We start from the raw sequence: 15,718 nt of genomic DNA on the forward strand, positions 1-15,718 counted from the left end.
TTATGAGAACGCTTGGAGTTCTCAGCTCCTTTTCTTGGAAAAACAAACCTCGGGTTCAGCTGCCATGAGACAGTTTTGAAGGATCCTAACGTTACACTGCTGAAATAAGCCATCGTCTTTAGGGTAGATTTTATGATTTTGTTTAAACAGCTAGTTTGTCGGGTGGGGGGGATGAAAACATTTTCAGCTCAAGGGATGGTGGTTAAAAGTTCTTCGCTACCACTGAAACATTCAAGTTTGCTGCTTCTTGAAGACGTTTATCCTCTTGCTACGTTCCAAATATTTGAGTTGGAAATACTGTTTTCTTGTTTTTAGGGTCCAGTATTCCAATGCAGTCATTTTCTAATGAAGACTTTTTAATGACTTTGTTATCGTCGTTTTGTTTGATTGGCATGCTGTTCTGACCCAGCCTCCTCTGTAGTTAAATCAATGATTCCTTTATTAGGAGTGCCAGCGGATCTGGCAAAAAGTTTCTCTCTCTCACACACACACGCAGCAGGCTAACAACTCTGCCTGGCAGGGAGATGCATGGTTGTCCGCCACATCTATTCATCTCCGCCCCTGCCTTTTATCCCCAGAGCTAGGGTGGGCCTCACTAGCAGCAGTGGCTCTTCCGTTCCAAGGACCGGCCCATAGATTTCCACTGCTCTCCTCTCCACTGCCTTCTGTGCATCAGGCACTGGACAGGCACAGGCACTGTTCTTTCTTCCTCATCAGCCACCTCCAGACCTGGGGGCTGTTGACTCTCCATCTGAGGGCTGATGGATGGCCCAGGCTCCGCCCCCCCCCTCTCTCTCTGCAAGCTCCATTCCCTCTTCCCCCTCGAAGCTCCCAGGTTGACTTGAGGCTAACCCTCACTCCCATGCCGCCTCCTCCTCCTCCTCCTCTCCTCCTCCTCCTCCTCCTCTGATTCGGCTGCTGAAGGGGCCAACAGCTGACAAGCCACAACACTGTCCAGAACCACTTCCTGTAACAGGAAACTATGTAAATTTAATGAATTAATAAATCCCCCCCAAATTGAAGGGTTAACCTAGCAGAAAGGGGCAGAACTCTGCAATGCAACTCTGCTATCCCTGGGGGGAAAAAAATTAAAAATACAGGAGGCTTGCAGTATGTGTCATCCCCGAATCTTTAATTAATGGTGAGCATTACTTTCCCAATTACCGGTTTAGATAGCATCAGATAGGAGGGCTGGTTTCCTGTCTTAAGATGCAGAATAATAAGATAATTCAGAACTTATCTGGGATCCCTGCAAAACCGTCTGTTGCATCCAAAATAACCCCGTCTGAGGCCTTTAAAAAAACACTAACCCCTCCCAGGGATTTTAATCTCATTTATGGCGGTTTTTCATCCATTTGTGTTGGGATGCACAATGCATCCTTGGCATTGAGTCCCATCGTTTGCAATGGTCATGCAGACCCTCACATGGGCATTTGTGTGCACTGTGATGCTATCGACACATAAACGGCGAGTACTCCTCAACTTTACGATGGCAATTTTTTTAAAAAAATAAATGCTGAAGGCGCACGGAGCGCTGTTCCCTTCCCACCAAAGGGGTCCCTATTTCTCTACTTCGAACTGCTAGGTTGGCAGAAGCTGGGACAAGGAACGGGAGCTCACTCCGTGACGCAGCGCTAGGGATTTGCACCGCCGAACTGCCGACCTTTCTGATCGACAAGCTCAGTGTCTTAGCCACTGAGCCACCGCGTCCCCTAAGAGATCAATAGTAGTATGTGGTAATGAAACTTCTCCACCTTAGCTACTACCGAAACATGTGCAGACACGGTGAAGCCCTACGTATAATCTCAACCTCCTTCGACCGCATTTGAATTCCAGAGTGACACTGGTGGCACAGCCGATCTAGGGCTGTGGTTTTCACCTTTTCTTCCTCGTGGAGCCCTTTAAATACCTTTTTGGGGCCACGGACCATGGTCACGCACTGCCAAGACCCAAGTCAGGATTTAAAGCACTAGATTGCATCCAATATTCTCAGGCCCCTTGGGATGACCTCATGGCCTCCCAGGTGTTCGTGGACCAGAAGTTGTGAACCGTTGACCTAGGGCATCAATTGCCAGGAGTCACCCATTGATAACAGTGACATCATCTTAAATAGGTATAAGAGTTAGGGTTTCAAAAAGCAGCATCTTTGTTGAAAAATGTTCCCGACTGTGAGTCAACCACAAGTCAGGGTAGGTAGTATAGACTGAGCATGCTTGTGAACATTTAGATGTAGGCGTGCTTATCTTTAAGCATATTAGTCCGTATCTCTGGCAGGGGCGCCACCAACCCGCTCGTCATGTGCTTGTCAAGTCTGGTCCTGCAGTTGGATACAATCTAGAGCTTTAGGGGCCCTACCCAGTCATTTGAGGAACGGGAAATGTTGCTCGGTGGCAAGGTGTGTGCTTGGCGTGCAAAAGAATCCAGACCTGATTCCCAGCGAACCCAAACATCAAGCGTGTCATTTATCCGCCTCTCGTTCTTAGAGAATGGATGTTTGAGACCCAAGGTTGGTCGATGGGCTTGGATAGCAATAGCACTTAGACTTATATGCCGCTTCACAGTGCTTTTACAGCCCTCTCTGAGCGGTTTACAGAGTCAGCCTCTTGTCCCCCCCACCAACAATCTGGATCCTCATTTTACCCACCTTGGAAGGGTGGAAGGCTGAGTCAACCTTGAGCCGGTGAGAATTGAACTGCTAGTCGTGGGCAGAGTTAGCCTGCAATGCTGCATTCTAAGCATTGCATACCATGGATGTTGGGTGGGTGGATGGATGGATGGACGGAAGGAAGGAATTAAGGGGAAAAAGAAGAACAATAGAAATAGCAGACTTATATACCACTTCATAGTGCTTTACAGCCCCACTCTAAGTGGTTTACAGAGTCAACCAGAGCCAACAACAACAACCTCGGAAGGATGGAAGGCTAAGTTATCCTTGAACCGGTAAGGTTCGAACTATAGGCAGACAGCAGTCAACAGAAGTAGCCTGCAGTTCTGCATTCTAACCACTACGCCACCACGGGCTCATGATAGGGATAGGGCAGAGATCTAAGTCGGAAGAAGTATTTTCTATGCCTGGATGTTGAGCTTCCGAGCAGGATAGTCAACCTGATCCCTTCAAACAAAGAACCTGTATTCACAGAGAGAAATTTCCTGGCCTCATTCCACAAGGGCCAAAGGAAAGGAAAACAATCTTGTACAACCTGATACGTTTGTAGAGAGGAATAAACAGTAATGCTGGAAGAGAACTGTAGGGGGCTGAAAGGGAGAGGCAGCAGGATGTGTTTTGTACACACTGTGCGTGTGTGTGTGTCTGTGTGTGTGTGTACACATCTACCTTCATTTCAGCTTCACCTTCTACTTCACAGCTCTCCCATCTCTGGCTCCTTTCCTAGCTCCTAGTTCTGCAGAATCTGATCTTTGCCATTGTCTGCTCTTCCCGTGTTCCTCCTAACATTAAACAAAACCTAATGCCCGCCCCAAAACTTGATCTCGCCATCCTGGTGGTTCTTCTGATCGTTCGACTGTAGTCTTCTGCCTGTTGCGTGTGGCAGGAAACAAGTCCCCAGCTGGTATTGGCTCAATATTTGTTCTCCTTTGTTCGGTCCGTTCCTTGGAATTCATTGCTCGTCCAGCGGGGCCTGCGTTTACGCCCGTGTGCTCTTCTGCTTTGCTGTTTCTCTGCCTTAATTGCTCGTGATGCCGTTAAATAAGGCTCTTGGTTTCTTTCCAAGGGCACCCCAGCTGAAGTGCTGTACAAAGGAACCATTACTAAGGTAATTGGAGAAGACAGCCCCAGCCGAGCGGAGAAGGCGAGAGAGGAGGCCTTGCCCAAGGGACATGTCATTTACGAGGGGAAGAAAGGCCACATCCTGACTTACGACGGTGAGTAGCGTGCTTTGATGGGAATCCCCACGGCTCGGTCGCCCCCACAGGTAGGGAAATCTCCCAAGGGGAGCAGGGGTGGGATTCACAAATCCCAGCAACCGTTTTGCAGCCCAGTTGCTGGGTGGGCGTGGCCTACCGGAACAGCTCTACTCTATTCTAAGTTCTAGTAGGAGGCCCGGCCCACCGAGTAATGTTTCCTCTCCGGATTTCTGGTGTTCCCGTGTGAACTGGCACTGCTGGTCTACAAAGGAAAGCTCGGTTTACAGGCTAGGACAGTCCGAGTTTAAGGTCAGCACGGATGTCCTCTGTGCCCCTCAGGATTAAGACAGAGTATGCTTGAGTACAGCCGAGGGGGTGAACAAGGGCCAGATACCAATCTGCGATGCCCCGAGATGCTCCTTCATGCTCTTTGCAAACCACGAGCCCTGTGGGTTGAGTGTCCCTCTGCAAGGACGCTCTTTTCTCCGAATTAGCATTTTTTCCATCCGTTGCATCTTATCTTCACCGTGGGGCCAAAGCCAGGCCCTTAGGAAGTCCGTCCCGTAACGGCTGTTTGGCAGACAAAATGTAATTTTAGATGTAAGCTGAGCTAGATGAGAAGATTGCTGGAGGCTTCTGACCGTGAGGTTACGTCTTTGGGGGGGTTTTCTTTGAATTGAGTCTGCTACGTCCTCTTCTAAAGCTGAAAGATGTTGGTGCGGCAGGCTAGCTGGGTTGTGTTGATTGATCCTGAATATTAGCAACAGCGCTTAGACTTATATGCCTCTTCCCAGCGCTTTCCAGCCCTCTCTGAGCGGTTTACACAGTCAGCCCCTTGCCCCCAGCAATCTGGGTCTTCATTTTTACCCACCTCGGAAGGAGGAAAATCTGAGTCAACCTTGAGCCAGTCAGAATCGAACTGCTAACAGTGGGCAGAGTTTGCCTGCAATAGTGCATTCTAATCACTGTGCAGCATGGATGGATGGATGGATGGATGGATGGATGGATGGATGGATGGAAGGAAGGAAGGAAGGAAGGAAGGGAGGGAGGGAGGGAGGGCAATAACACTAGCTGGCTGGGGAATTCTGGGAGTTGAAGTCCTCCAGGCTTAAAGTGGCCAAGGTTGTAGACCCCTGCCTTAGACTTATATACCACTTCACAGTGCTTTCCAGCCCCCTCTAAGCAGTTTACACAGTCAGCCTTTTGCCCCCAACAATCTGGGTCCTCATTTTACCGACCTTGGAAGGAGGGAAGGCTGAGTCAACCTTGAGCCATTCAGGATCGAACTCCCGACAGTGAGTTTGCCTGCAACACTGCATTCTAACCACTTGCACCACCACTTGAGACTTTCAAGAAGAAACTGGACTGCCATTTGTCAGAAACGGTGTAGGGTCTCCTGCTTAGGTGGGGGGTTGGACTAGAGGACCCTTCCAAGGCCCCTTCCAACTCTGATTATCTATCTTACCACATTGAAACCAAGCACAAGAGGTCTCGGCCAACAGCTTGTGTTCCCCAAAAAGTGATGTTGGAGAATGGTTCTCTCAAGAGTCCACTCGGTTCTGCGGGGCATCGGTTGGGGTTCTTCTCGAAAGCTGGGATGGTGTCGTGTTGAAATGCTTGGACTGGGTACCAGGTTTGAGTTCTTTGTTGGCTGTGGAAGCTCGCTGGCGGACTTTGGGCCTGCCTCTGTCCCTCTTCTCAGCCTAGCCACCTTCTCAAGATCTTTTCTTGCAAGACGCACGTGCCACCTTGAGTTGCTGAAGGAAAGATTGGAGGTACACGAATTCCTCAGTGTTCCTCAAAGGGCGTATGTTGAGTAAGAGATGGGATGCTGCGGAGAACGTTACCTCCTCGCTTTCTAAACTGGCGGGGATGCTTGTGGTGGACTAACATTAGCGTTCTGACCTAGGTTTCCCCAACAGTACAAAGCCAACTTCTCATCCCAATAAACCCCTTTTATTTATTTTACAGTTACAGACCTTTATCAGGCTTGGAGAGTTGGCAGGCTGATATCTTTCAGATGCCATACTGTAGCCAACAATACTTGGCAAGAATGCAGGAACAGATCTTCACCCTAATGAATTGAACTAATTGCCTCCTGCAAAGCCCCACTCCCCTTTCGCTCCTCTTTAGTCCCTATGGGAGGGGCCATTCACCGTCCACCTGTCGCTTTACTCCCTAGTCGACCCTTGTTCCTTAGCTGTTCCCTTCTCCTGGCAGTTCTGTGCATGCGCACACTGGGAATAGGCTCCAGCTGTTCTTCTGCCCCACTGATGTCCGACTCCGAAGACAGCTGATACTGTCCCGGCGGCCCTGGCCCCACCTCTGCCTCCGACGCAGAGCAGCTTCCTCCAGACTCCAGGACTGGCCCATGTTCCTCCCCAACCTCCTCACTGTCTGAATCTGCTGCCAGCTCCGCTGGTCGCTGGCGGGCCACAACAACTCCGTTGAGTTTTTGAGAGCTGTTTTCTTCATGGAGATTGAACAGAGCATGGATTATCCCTGGAGGGTTTCGGTCAGGTCTCCAAGCTTGCATTATAGACACAACAAATGTCTGTGGGTCAAGTTCTCCAGGATCAGACGAGACATCTTCCTCCTCTCGAGCTCCTGCTTAGCTTTTGTCCTAGAGAACAAGTGTCGAGCGAGGAGGTTCAGCCAAGAGATGTTCAAAAGACCCTTGGCAGAGACAGCCAAGATGTCGGGGAAAATCAGGGAGGGGGGGAAAATGTGACCCAGACAAAGTGGAAGAACCTTAGGACAGGCTTTCGCAAACCTTGGCAACCTCGTGGACTCCAACTCCCAGAATTCTGATTTCTGGAAGTTGATGTCCACATCCCTTAAAAGTTGCCAAGGTCGAAGAGATGGTTAAGAACGCTGCCGTACTTGGTAGTTATAGGGCAGTGGTGGCTAACCTTTTCCTCGTTGTGTGCCGAAAGTGTGCGCATGCGCGTGTGGGCACGCACGCCTGCCTCCACCCATAATGCAATGCATGTGTGACTCCCCCTGCCTGCGTTGCACACTGCATGCCTCTGTGCATGTGACCCCCCCACACCGTGCACCTCTGCACATAGGCATGCAACCCTGCGTGCGCCCCACTCCCTGTGCATGCGTGCGCATTTCCCCCATGCGTATGCGTGACAGATGCCCGACAATCAGCTAGCTGGTGGGGGCACACACGCACACAGGCATGGGCAGTGGGACTGTTCTGAGTGACCTCTTGCGTGCCGGCAGAAATGGCTCTGCGTGCCACTTCCAGCACGCGTGCCATAGGTTTGCCGTCACGATTATAGGGTACAACCACACACACACAAAAAACCTCCTCTGCTTCTGGCTCCCTCTTATACCAAATACAGGCAAGTCCTTGATTAATGACCAGCATTGAGGCCCAGATTTCTGTGGCTCAGCTGTTCAGTTGAGTGCGTTTGGGCCCATTTTGTGACCTTGCTTGCCACAGTCGTTAAGTGAATCACCACGGTTGTTCCGATAGGCACAAGGTCGTTAAGTGAATCTGGTCTCCATTGACTTCGCTTGTCAGGCGGTCGCCCCCAAAGGGGATCGCATTATGACCGCTGGGACACTGCAACCGTCGTAAAGACGAGTCAGTTGCCAAGTGTCCTGATTTTGATTAGGTTATTGCGAGCGGTGGAGCTCTCGCCTCACAATCGGGAGGCTGTGAGTTCGATCCTAGGTAGAAGCAGATATTTCTCTCTCTGGGCATATTGTGATTCTATCTGCCGAACAAAATTCCGCATTGGCGACAGGAAGGGCATCTGGCCAGGAAATACTCCGCTCCATTCAGTTGTCCAGACTCCACCCCACAAGGGATTTATGGGATCATTAAAAGGAGGTGAGGATGATGATGATGACTGTGAGGACACTGCAATGGTTGTGTGAAAAATGGTCCCAAGTCACTTTTTCAGTATTGTTGTGACTTCAAACGGTCACTAAATGAACTGTGGTAACTCAAGGACTACCTGTTGAATCAAGGTGGGTGGTCTCTTGAGTTCCTTTCTCACTCTTTCCATGGCTGGCTGTGGAATTTACAACAGTTCATTTAGTGACCGTTCAAAATTAGAACGGGGCTGAAAAAAGTAACTTAGGACCGCTTTTCACACTCATGACCTCTCATGGTCACACAATCAAACTTTCCAATGCTTGGCAACTGGTATGTACTTACGACGGTTGCAGCGTCCCAGGATCTTCTTTGGCGACCTTTCGACGAGCAAAAATCCATAGGGAAGCCAGATTCACTTAACAATCATGTTACTAGCAGTGATTCACTTAATAACTTGGGCCGGAAAGGTCGTAAAATAGGGCAAAACTCACTGGACAAACATTTCACTGAGCAACATCCATTTTGGGGCTCAATTGTGTGTCTAGGTAATAGATTCCACCTGGAAATAAGGAGAATTTTTCTGACAGTGAGAGCAATCCACCCGTGGAACAGAAGTTGCCTTCAGAAGTTGTGGGAGCTTCATCCCTGGAGGCATTCAAGAAGAGACTGGACTGCCACCTGTCAGAAATGTTCTAGGGTCTCCTGCTTGGGCGGGGGGTTGGACTAGATGACCTCCAAGGTCCCTTCCAATTCTTGTTTGTTTCTGGTTGAGATATCTCATTAGACAGCTATGCTAGAAAGAGTGCAGAGAAGAGCAACCAGGATGATGAGGGGACTGGAGAATGAGACATACAATGAACAGTTGCAGGAACTGGGCCTGGCTAGTCAAGGGAAGAGAAGGACCAGGGGAGACAGGAGAGCATCTTCCAATATTTGAGGGGCTGCCCCAGAGAGGAGGAAGGGGGTCAAGCTATTTTCCAAAGCACCCGAAGGCCAGACAAGGAATAAATGGATGGAAACTGAACAAGGGGAAATTCAACCTGGAAATAAGGAGGAATTTTCTGACCCTGAGAACAATCAACCAGTGGAACAGACGTTGTGTTCAGAAGTTGTGTGAGCTTCATCACTGGAGGCTTTCAAGAAGAGACTGGACTGCCATCCCTCAGAAATGGTGTAGGGGACTCCTGCTTGGGCAGGGCGGGTTGGACTAGATGACCTACAAGGTCCCTTTCCAACTTTTGTTATTCTGTTAAACCTGCAGGCCGCCTTTCCCTACGGATATCTACCCACCCTACCAGCTCGGATAGGGTTGGGGGACCCTCCTCCACGGAACACTTTGTGCTGGTGAAATTAGGCAGGTCTTCACTTAGACCTGTATACATATTGTACACGTATAGTAGATTGGGTGAAAACCAGGCTCAATAGCAGGAACCCCGAGAGAGGGATCTTGGAGTTGTTGGGAGCAGCATCGCTTGAGACTTTCAAAATGGTTAGTAGGGTCTCCTGCTTGGGCGGTGGGTTGGACTAGATGACCTCCAAGGTCCCTTCCAACTCTTGATTATCTGTTATCTGTTTGGCCGCAACTGGAGGATTACTGGAGGTCGTAACTGTGTGTGTTTGTGTGTGTGTATGCATGTGAGAATATATATTTTCTCCCCTCCCACTCCAAAATAAAAAACAAAACAAAATAAGGGTTTAAGAGTTTTCTCTAGTTAAGATTTTTCATAGTTCTAGGAAAGGACCGGCGAAAGGAAAGGCAGCTGTGACTCTGTGTTCAAATGGGCAGGAATGGGGGGGGCAGTTGGGGGGGGTGGGAAAATAGCCCCCCACCCACCCACCCCCACGTGCCTGGATGCTGCAATGATGCTTTCCTCAATATAAAAGGTCTCTAATGAGGTGAAATTTTGCAGCATCTCCCGGCTGAATTGCAGAAGATTGGTGATTCTTAACGGGGATAATGGCTCATCTGCAGAGAAGCAGGGAGAAAATGTTGAGGGAAGCATTTTCCTTTTTCCTCCCGTGTTTCCTTTTGCCGTAATTGAACCGGAGTCGGCTGGAAGGAGGGGTGGGGGGCTCGTCTCTTCTTCTTCTTTTTTTTTTTCTTCTTCTTCTTATCCTCGCCCTAGAAACACTTCGGAGCAGATGTTCCTTGATGACAGGATGCAAGCCGTAACTTTCTGGCGACGCTTGCACCACACACATCATAAAGAGATGCACACACACACATCCTGTGTGTCTCAAAACATGGGGGCTGAAGATCAGGGCTGGGGGGTGGGGTGGAGTGGATTTGAAAAGGAAGACGTAGGAAAAAAAAATACAGTTTTGAGGGCTCCTTGGTGCTCTCTCAGCTCGTTTTCTTGCAGGTGTTTCGCGGCCCAACTAGGTAACGTCATCAGTGCTAGGAAGGAGTGGTGTTTGTGGAGTGGAGAAGAAGAGGAGGAGGAGGAAGATGAGAAGAAGGAGGATTGTGGGGTCCTTGGTGCTGCTCTCTGAGCTTGGTGGTTTTCTTGCAGACGTTTCACGACCGAACTAGGGAACATCATCCATGTTAGAAGAGAGTGGGGTTTTGCCGTGAAGAAGAGGAAGAGGAAGATGGGAAGAAGGAGTATTGTGGGGTCCTTGGTGCTGCTCTCTGAGCTTGGTTGTTTTCTTGGGAGACATTTCATGACCCAACTTGGTAACACCATCAGTACTTGTAAGGAGTGGGGTTTGTGGAGTGGCGGAGAAGGGAGGCTGTAGGGTCTCCTCGGTGGTCTCTCTTTGCTTGTTTTATTGCAGATGTTTCATTACCTGAACTAGACTAAACTAGCACTGATGATGTCCCCTAGTTGGGTCATGAAATGTCTGCAAGAAAACCACCAAGCTCAGAGGGCACCAAGGACCCCAGAGTTGCCTCTCCTCCCCTCCCTACAACCCCTCCCTTCCAGCACTGATGATGTCCCCCCCTGCAAAAACCACCAAGCTCAGAGGCACAAGGACCCCAAGTTGCTCCTCCTCCCCCCCCCTCTCCTTCCAGCACTGATCATGTCACCTAGTTGGGTGATGAAACGTCTGCAAGAAAACCACCAAGCTCAGAGAGCACCAAGGACCCCAGAGTTGCCTTCCTCCTCCCCCCCCCCTCCCTACAACCCCTCTCCCTTCCAGCACTGATCATGTCACCTAGTTGGGTCATGAAATGTCTGCAAGAAAACCACCAAGCTCAGAGAGCACCAAGGACCCCAGAGTTGCCTCCTCCTCCCCCCTCCCTACAACCCCCTCCCTTCCAGCACTGATTATGTCCCCTAGTTGGGTCATGAAACGTCTGCAAGAAAACCACCAAGCTCAGAGAGCACATGTGCCACTTCAGTTGTCATAAACACTGATCCCGCTGCATACCCAACACAGTAATCGATTAGAAAACAGATCGGTATAAAAATACGCATCGTCGCAAAACCCCAGGCCCCGTGGATGGCAAATTGTAAAAAACAGCATGACTTCATTAATGTGCCAGCTGTCCTGTCCCGGGCTAAGCACACACACACACACACACACACACACACACACACAAATACACAAAGGAGGCGTTTTGTTTTCTGTACTAAATGAGGCTTGTCCCAAAGGTGCTCTTTTTTTTTTCAAGAGGCAATTGGACTTTCTTTGTTTTGTTTTTCCCCCTTAAAGACTTTTGGCTTCTCATGCAAGAATCTTCTGATCATTGCAGGAAATCAACGCTTTTTTTCTTCAAGCTGCTGGTAGGATCCCTCTTCAGAGCCTCATGGGTAGCGGTGTCCTTCCGAAAACGGTTCACTTTGGCCTTGTAGTCATCTGTGTTCAGAATAATGGTGCATCTTCCTCTAACAGCTGGCAAGAGAGTGATGTTCGGATGTCTTCCTATGGATGTCATTGCTCTCTGTTCTGGAATGGAATGGAATGGAATGGAATGGAATGGAATAGAATGATATGGGAAAGAACAGAATAGTATGGAATAGAATAGAATAGAATAGAATATGAATAAGAATAGAATAGAATAGAATAGAAAGAACAGAAAGATTAGAATAGAATAGAATAGAATTGAATAAGAATATGGAATAAGAATAGAACAGAATAGAATAGGGATAAGAATAGAATAGGATAAGAATAGATATGGAATAAGAATAGAATAGAAATAGAAAGAACAGAATATAGGAAAGAATAGATAGAATAGAATAGAAAAATAGGAAAGAAATAGAATAAAAATAGAATAGAATACAATAGAGTAGGAATAGAACAGGAAAGGAATAGAAAACAGAGTTGGAAGGGACCTTGGTGGTCTTCTAGTCCAACCCCTGCTTAGGCAGGAAACCCTAGACCAGGGTGTCCAACCTTGGCAACTTTAAGACTTGTGGACTTCAACTCCCAGAATTCCTCAGCCAGCTTTGCTGGCTGAGGAATTCTGGGAGTTGAAGTCCACAAGTCTTAAAGTTGCCAAGGTTGGACACCCTGCCCTAGACCATTTCAGACAGCTGTCTCAAATTCGACGAATTGTGAGGGTGGAGGGGTTGTTTTGGCACTGGGGAAGGAAGGGTTCAGGTACCTTCATCCTTCATTGTTCTGCCTCTGGTCTGCCAGTTTATCTTTCCCGATGGCTGACTCTGTGGCTGTGAGAAGATCCACCGTTGGTCGAAGCTTCTTGGATGAGAAGCAAAACGTCTTCAAGGAAAAAAACGAAGGAAGTCCAAGTTTGCCTCTTGAAAAAAAAGCACCTTTGGGAACAACCACGATCTGGATAGAATCTCCATCGACAAACGAGGCTTGCCAAAAAAAAAAAAAAGACCGTTCAATCAGTTTATCCTTGCTAACAGAGTTGGAAGGGGCCTTGTAGGTCATCTAGTCCAACCCCTCACCCAAGCAGGAGACCTTACACCATTTCTGACAGATGGCAGTCCGGTCTCTTCTTGAAAAGCTTCCAGGGATGAAGCTCCCACAACTTTTGAAGGCAACTTCTGTCCTGATAGAGACAAATGTTCCCTGCAAAGCTCTTTATGTCAGGTGTGCAACATTCACAAAGAGTCGCCAATCGGAGTGGTGCGCTGGAAAATCCTGCGGTGGTGTCCGAGGAGCTCAGTTTGGAGCAGATCTCGTGAGCCAGGTCCAGATTCAGATTCAGAGTGGCGAGGTTCAGGAGTCAAGGCACACCATTTGGGTTGTGGTTCACGAACACCATTCCAATAGAAACAGTCCTTGGTGTCGCTCGTGTAGCGGGGCGTGACTCCTTCCGGGCACGGAGTTCCACAGAGTGTCTTTGCTCTCCTCATTTTCCTTGTCTTCTCCCTCTTCCCAGGTGGGGTTGCTAACCAGGTCCCTAAAGAGAACAGCAGGAGCAACGCGGCGATGCAGGAGATGACAGGCGCCAAGAGGACGTATGACATGATGGAAGGGAGAACGTCCAGGCTGATATCCTCTGCTAATATAGAAGGTGGGGTTTGATAAAGCAGCTCGGAAGCAATCATACAGGTAGTCCTTGAGTTATGACCATCAATGCACGGAGCCCAGAATTTCCACTGCTAAGCAAGGCCCTTGTTAAGCTGCGCCCCGTATTACTACTTTTGTACAACAAATCCTCTGGATTTAAATCAACGATTCCTTTATTAGGAGCGCCAGCAGCCCTGGCAAAACGTTTGTCTCTCACCGCAGGCAAACGAGTCCAGCAGTGGTGGCTCTTCTGTCCCAAGAACCGGCCCATAGATTTCCCCTGCTCTCCTCTCCTCTGCCTTCTGTGCATCTGCGCATCAGGCACTGGATCCAGATCTTCCTCCTCTTCCTTATCAGCCACCTCCAGAAGGGGCTGTTGACTCTCCATCTGAGGACCGATTGGCAGCCCAGGCTCTGCCTCTGTCTCTCTCTCGCTGCCAGCTCCATTCCCTCTTCTCCCTCGGAGCTCTCATGTTGCCCTGATGCTGACCGGGATTCCCACGCCTCATCTGATTTGGGCGACAGGCTACAACAACTCTCTGCTAGAGTTGTTAAGCGAATCACCACAATTGTTATGTGAACCGTAACAGTCGTTAAAACGGACGTGACTTCCCCATTGACTTCGGTTGTCAGAAGCGAGCTGGGAAGGTTGCACATTCATGATCACATGACCTCGGCACATGCAACGGTCATAAATACATGCCAGTTCCCAAATGCCTGAATTTTGATCACATGACCACGGGAAAACCAGCAATAAGTCATTTTTTTTCAGTGCCACTGTAGTGTCGAATGGTCACTAAGTGAATGGTTGTAAGTTAAAGACTAGGTGTATTGATAAAAATATTTAATTATTTCCCAGAACGTTGCCTCTACAGGTGTTGTGACCAAGACTTCCCAAGACCGTAATTAAGCACACGCTTAGTCCAAACAAGTCTTGTTTTATTTCAACGCTGGGAATTATGTTCATTCCCAGCCCATAATGAGTCCCAAACAGTCCCTCGAGATAAGCACCCACCTTTCTCTTCTTTGAACTGCTGCCAACACCTAAAGTGCCAACTGAACTGAAAAAAAACCAATCGAAGTACAAAGTCCACACAGAGCTTCAAGGATTAATCCAAACAGAGTGAACGACTTTGCTTCCTGCAAAGGTTTCTCTACCTTTGCCTGTCCTTTATACCTTAGGGGAGGGACAATCACCTCTAAGCCTTACTCCCAAGTAGCCCCTTTTGTTTCAGCTGCTCTTGCCCTCTGGCAGCTCTGTGCACACGCGCACTGGAAACAGGCTCCCCTTGTTCCTCTGCCTCGCTGCTGCCAGACTCCAGAGGCTCCGGAGTCAGCACCCCACTCCCAGATGGCCCTGGACCCATCTCTGCATCGGACACAGGACCCTCGTCCGAGTCCTCCCCAGATTCCTAGACTGGTCCCCGTTCTTCCCCACTGTCCGATTCCGCCGCCGTCTGCCCAGGATGCCGGCGAAGCGCAGCAACGGGGTAGAAACAGGGAGAATGTAGACATTTCCCTGGGAAATTTTATTTTCTAGTGTGTAAACAACCTCCCTCCTGTCCTCGGTCATTCCTTTTTAACTAGAAGGGGAATTTTAAAAGAAGTTTCAAAATAACGCACAGTTCTTCGAGGTGGTGGAATTTGGAGATCTTGTTTTGCAGCAAAGAAAAAGAAAAACCCAAAATAGATCCTTCAATCTTTTTCTTCGGTCTGCTTATCAGGGCATTCAAAACCTGAGACTGATCCATCTTGGTGTATGAAAGATTTACATGCTTGGAAATGTCACGGTTTTAATTGTTATTTTCTGGGTGTGTGGGGGATCATTTTAGGTTTAATGGGACGAGCCATTCCCTCCGAGAGGCACAGTCCGCTCAACTTAAAGGATCCACATCATATCCGAGGTTCCATCACACAAGGTAATCATGCAAAAAAGATAGGAGAACTTTCTGGGTGTCCATTGTGTGTGTGTGTGTCCCCCCGCTTAACGTTGGAAGAAACAAGGTGGAAATTTGTCTCACTTTGCAGGGGGTCTCCAAACATAGCAACTTTAAGACTTGTGGACTTTAACTCCCAGAGTTCCCCAGCTAGCATAAATCCTAGTCCCGCCTTGGGCATGAAAGCAGGCTGGGTGGCCAATTACCAGGAGGCGGTGAGTTCTAGTTCTGGCTGGGGAACTCCGGGAGTTGAAGCCCACAAGTCTTGAAGTTGCCAAGGTTGGACGTCCCTGGTCTTAAGGTAAGGTTTTTGTCATGACCTGGAGTGTAACACAAATGTAACAAAATCCAAAAAGGTAAATAAATGTCCTTTAATGCCTCCAACTTGGCCCCACTGTTCAATAATTCTCAGTTTTGAGATAAAATTCATTCAAAAATAGTCTTCAAAAGAAAGCAAGACAGTCCCAACTTAATGAGCAGATAGAAGTGAAATAAAAAACTAAAACAAACTACAATGAAGGAATGTCCACAACAGACCAGGATAAGTAATTACCAACTTCAAGGAGATACCAAGGCACAGTCTGTTGGAAGGACACCAACCAAGATAACTTCAGCCGAAAATAAAACACACTTTGCTTCTGCAATGTTGTGT

At 48.6% G+C, this 15,718-nt stretch overlaps 1 protein-coding gene across 1 annotated transcript in view; it reads left to right on the forward strand.

The window, feature by feature from the left end:
* Positions 1 to 15,718, forward strand: part of NCOR2 (nuclear receptor corepressor 2) — a 218,467-nt gene that overhangs the window by 163,100 nt on the left and 39,649 nt on the right. The window contains 3 exon segments of the mRNA XM_087942977.1: positions 3,732 to 3,882; positions 12,999 to 13,133; positions 14,962 to 15,048. Coding sequence (XP_087799103.1) covers positions 3,732 to 3,882; positions 12,999 to 13,133; positions 14,962 to 15,048 — 373 coding nt within the window.

The sequence above is a fragment of the Notechis scutatus genome, chromosome 13, assembly GCF_049901735.1.
Source record: "Notechis scutatus isolate UNSWTSFEM ecotype Mainland chromosome 13, rNotScu1.2, whole genome shotgun sequence".
NCBI lineage: Eukaryota > Metazoa > Chordata > Lepidosauria > Squamata > Elapidae > Notechis > Notechis scutatus.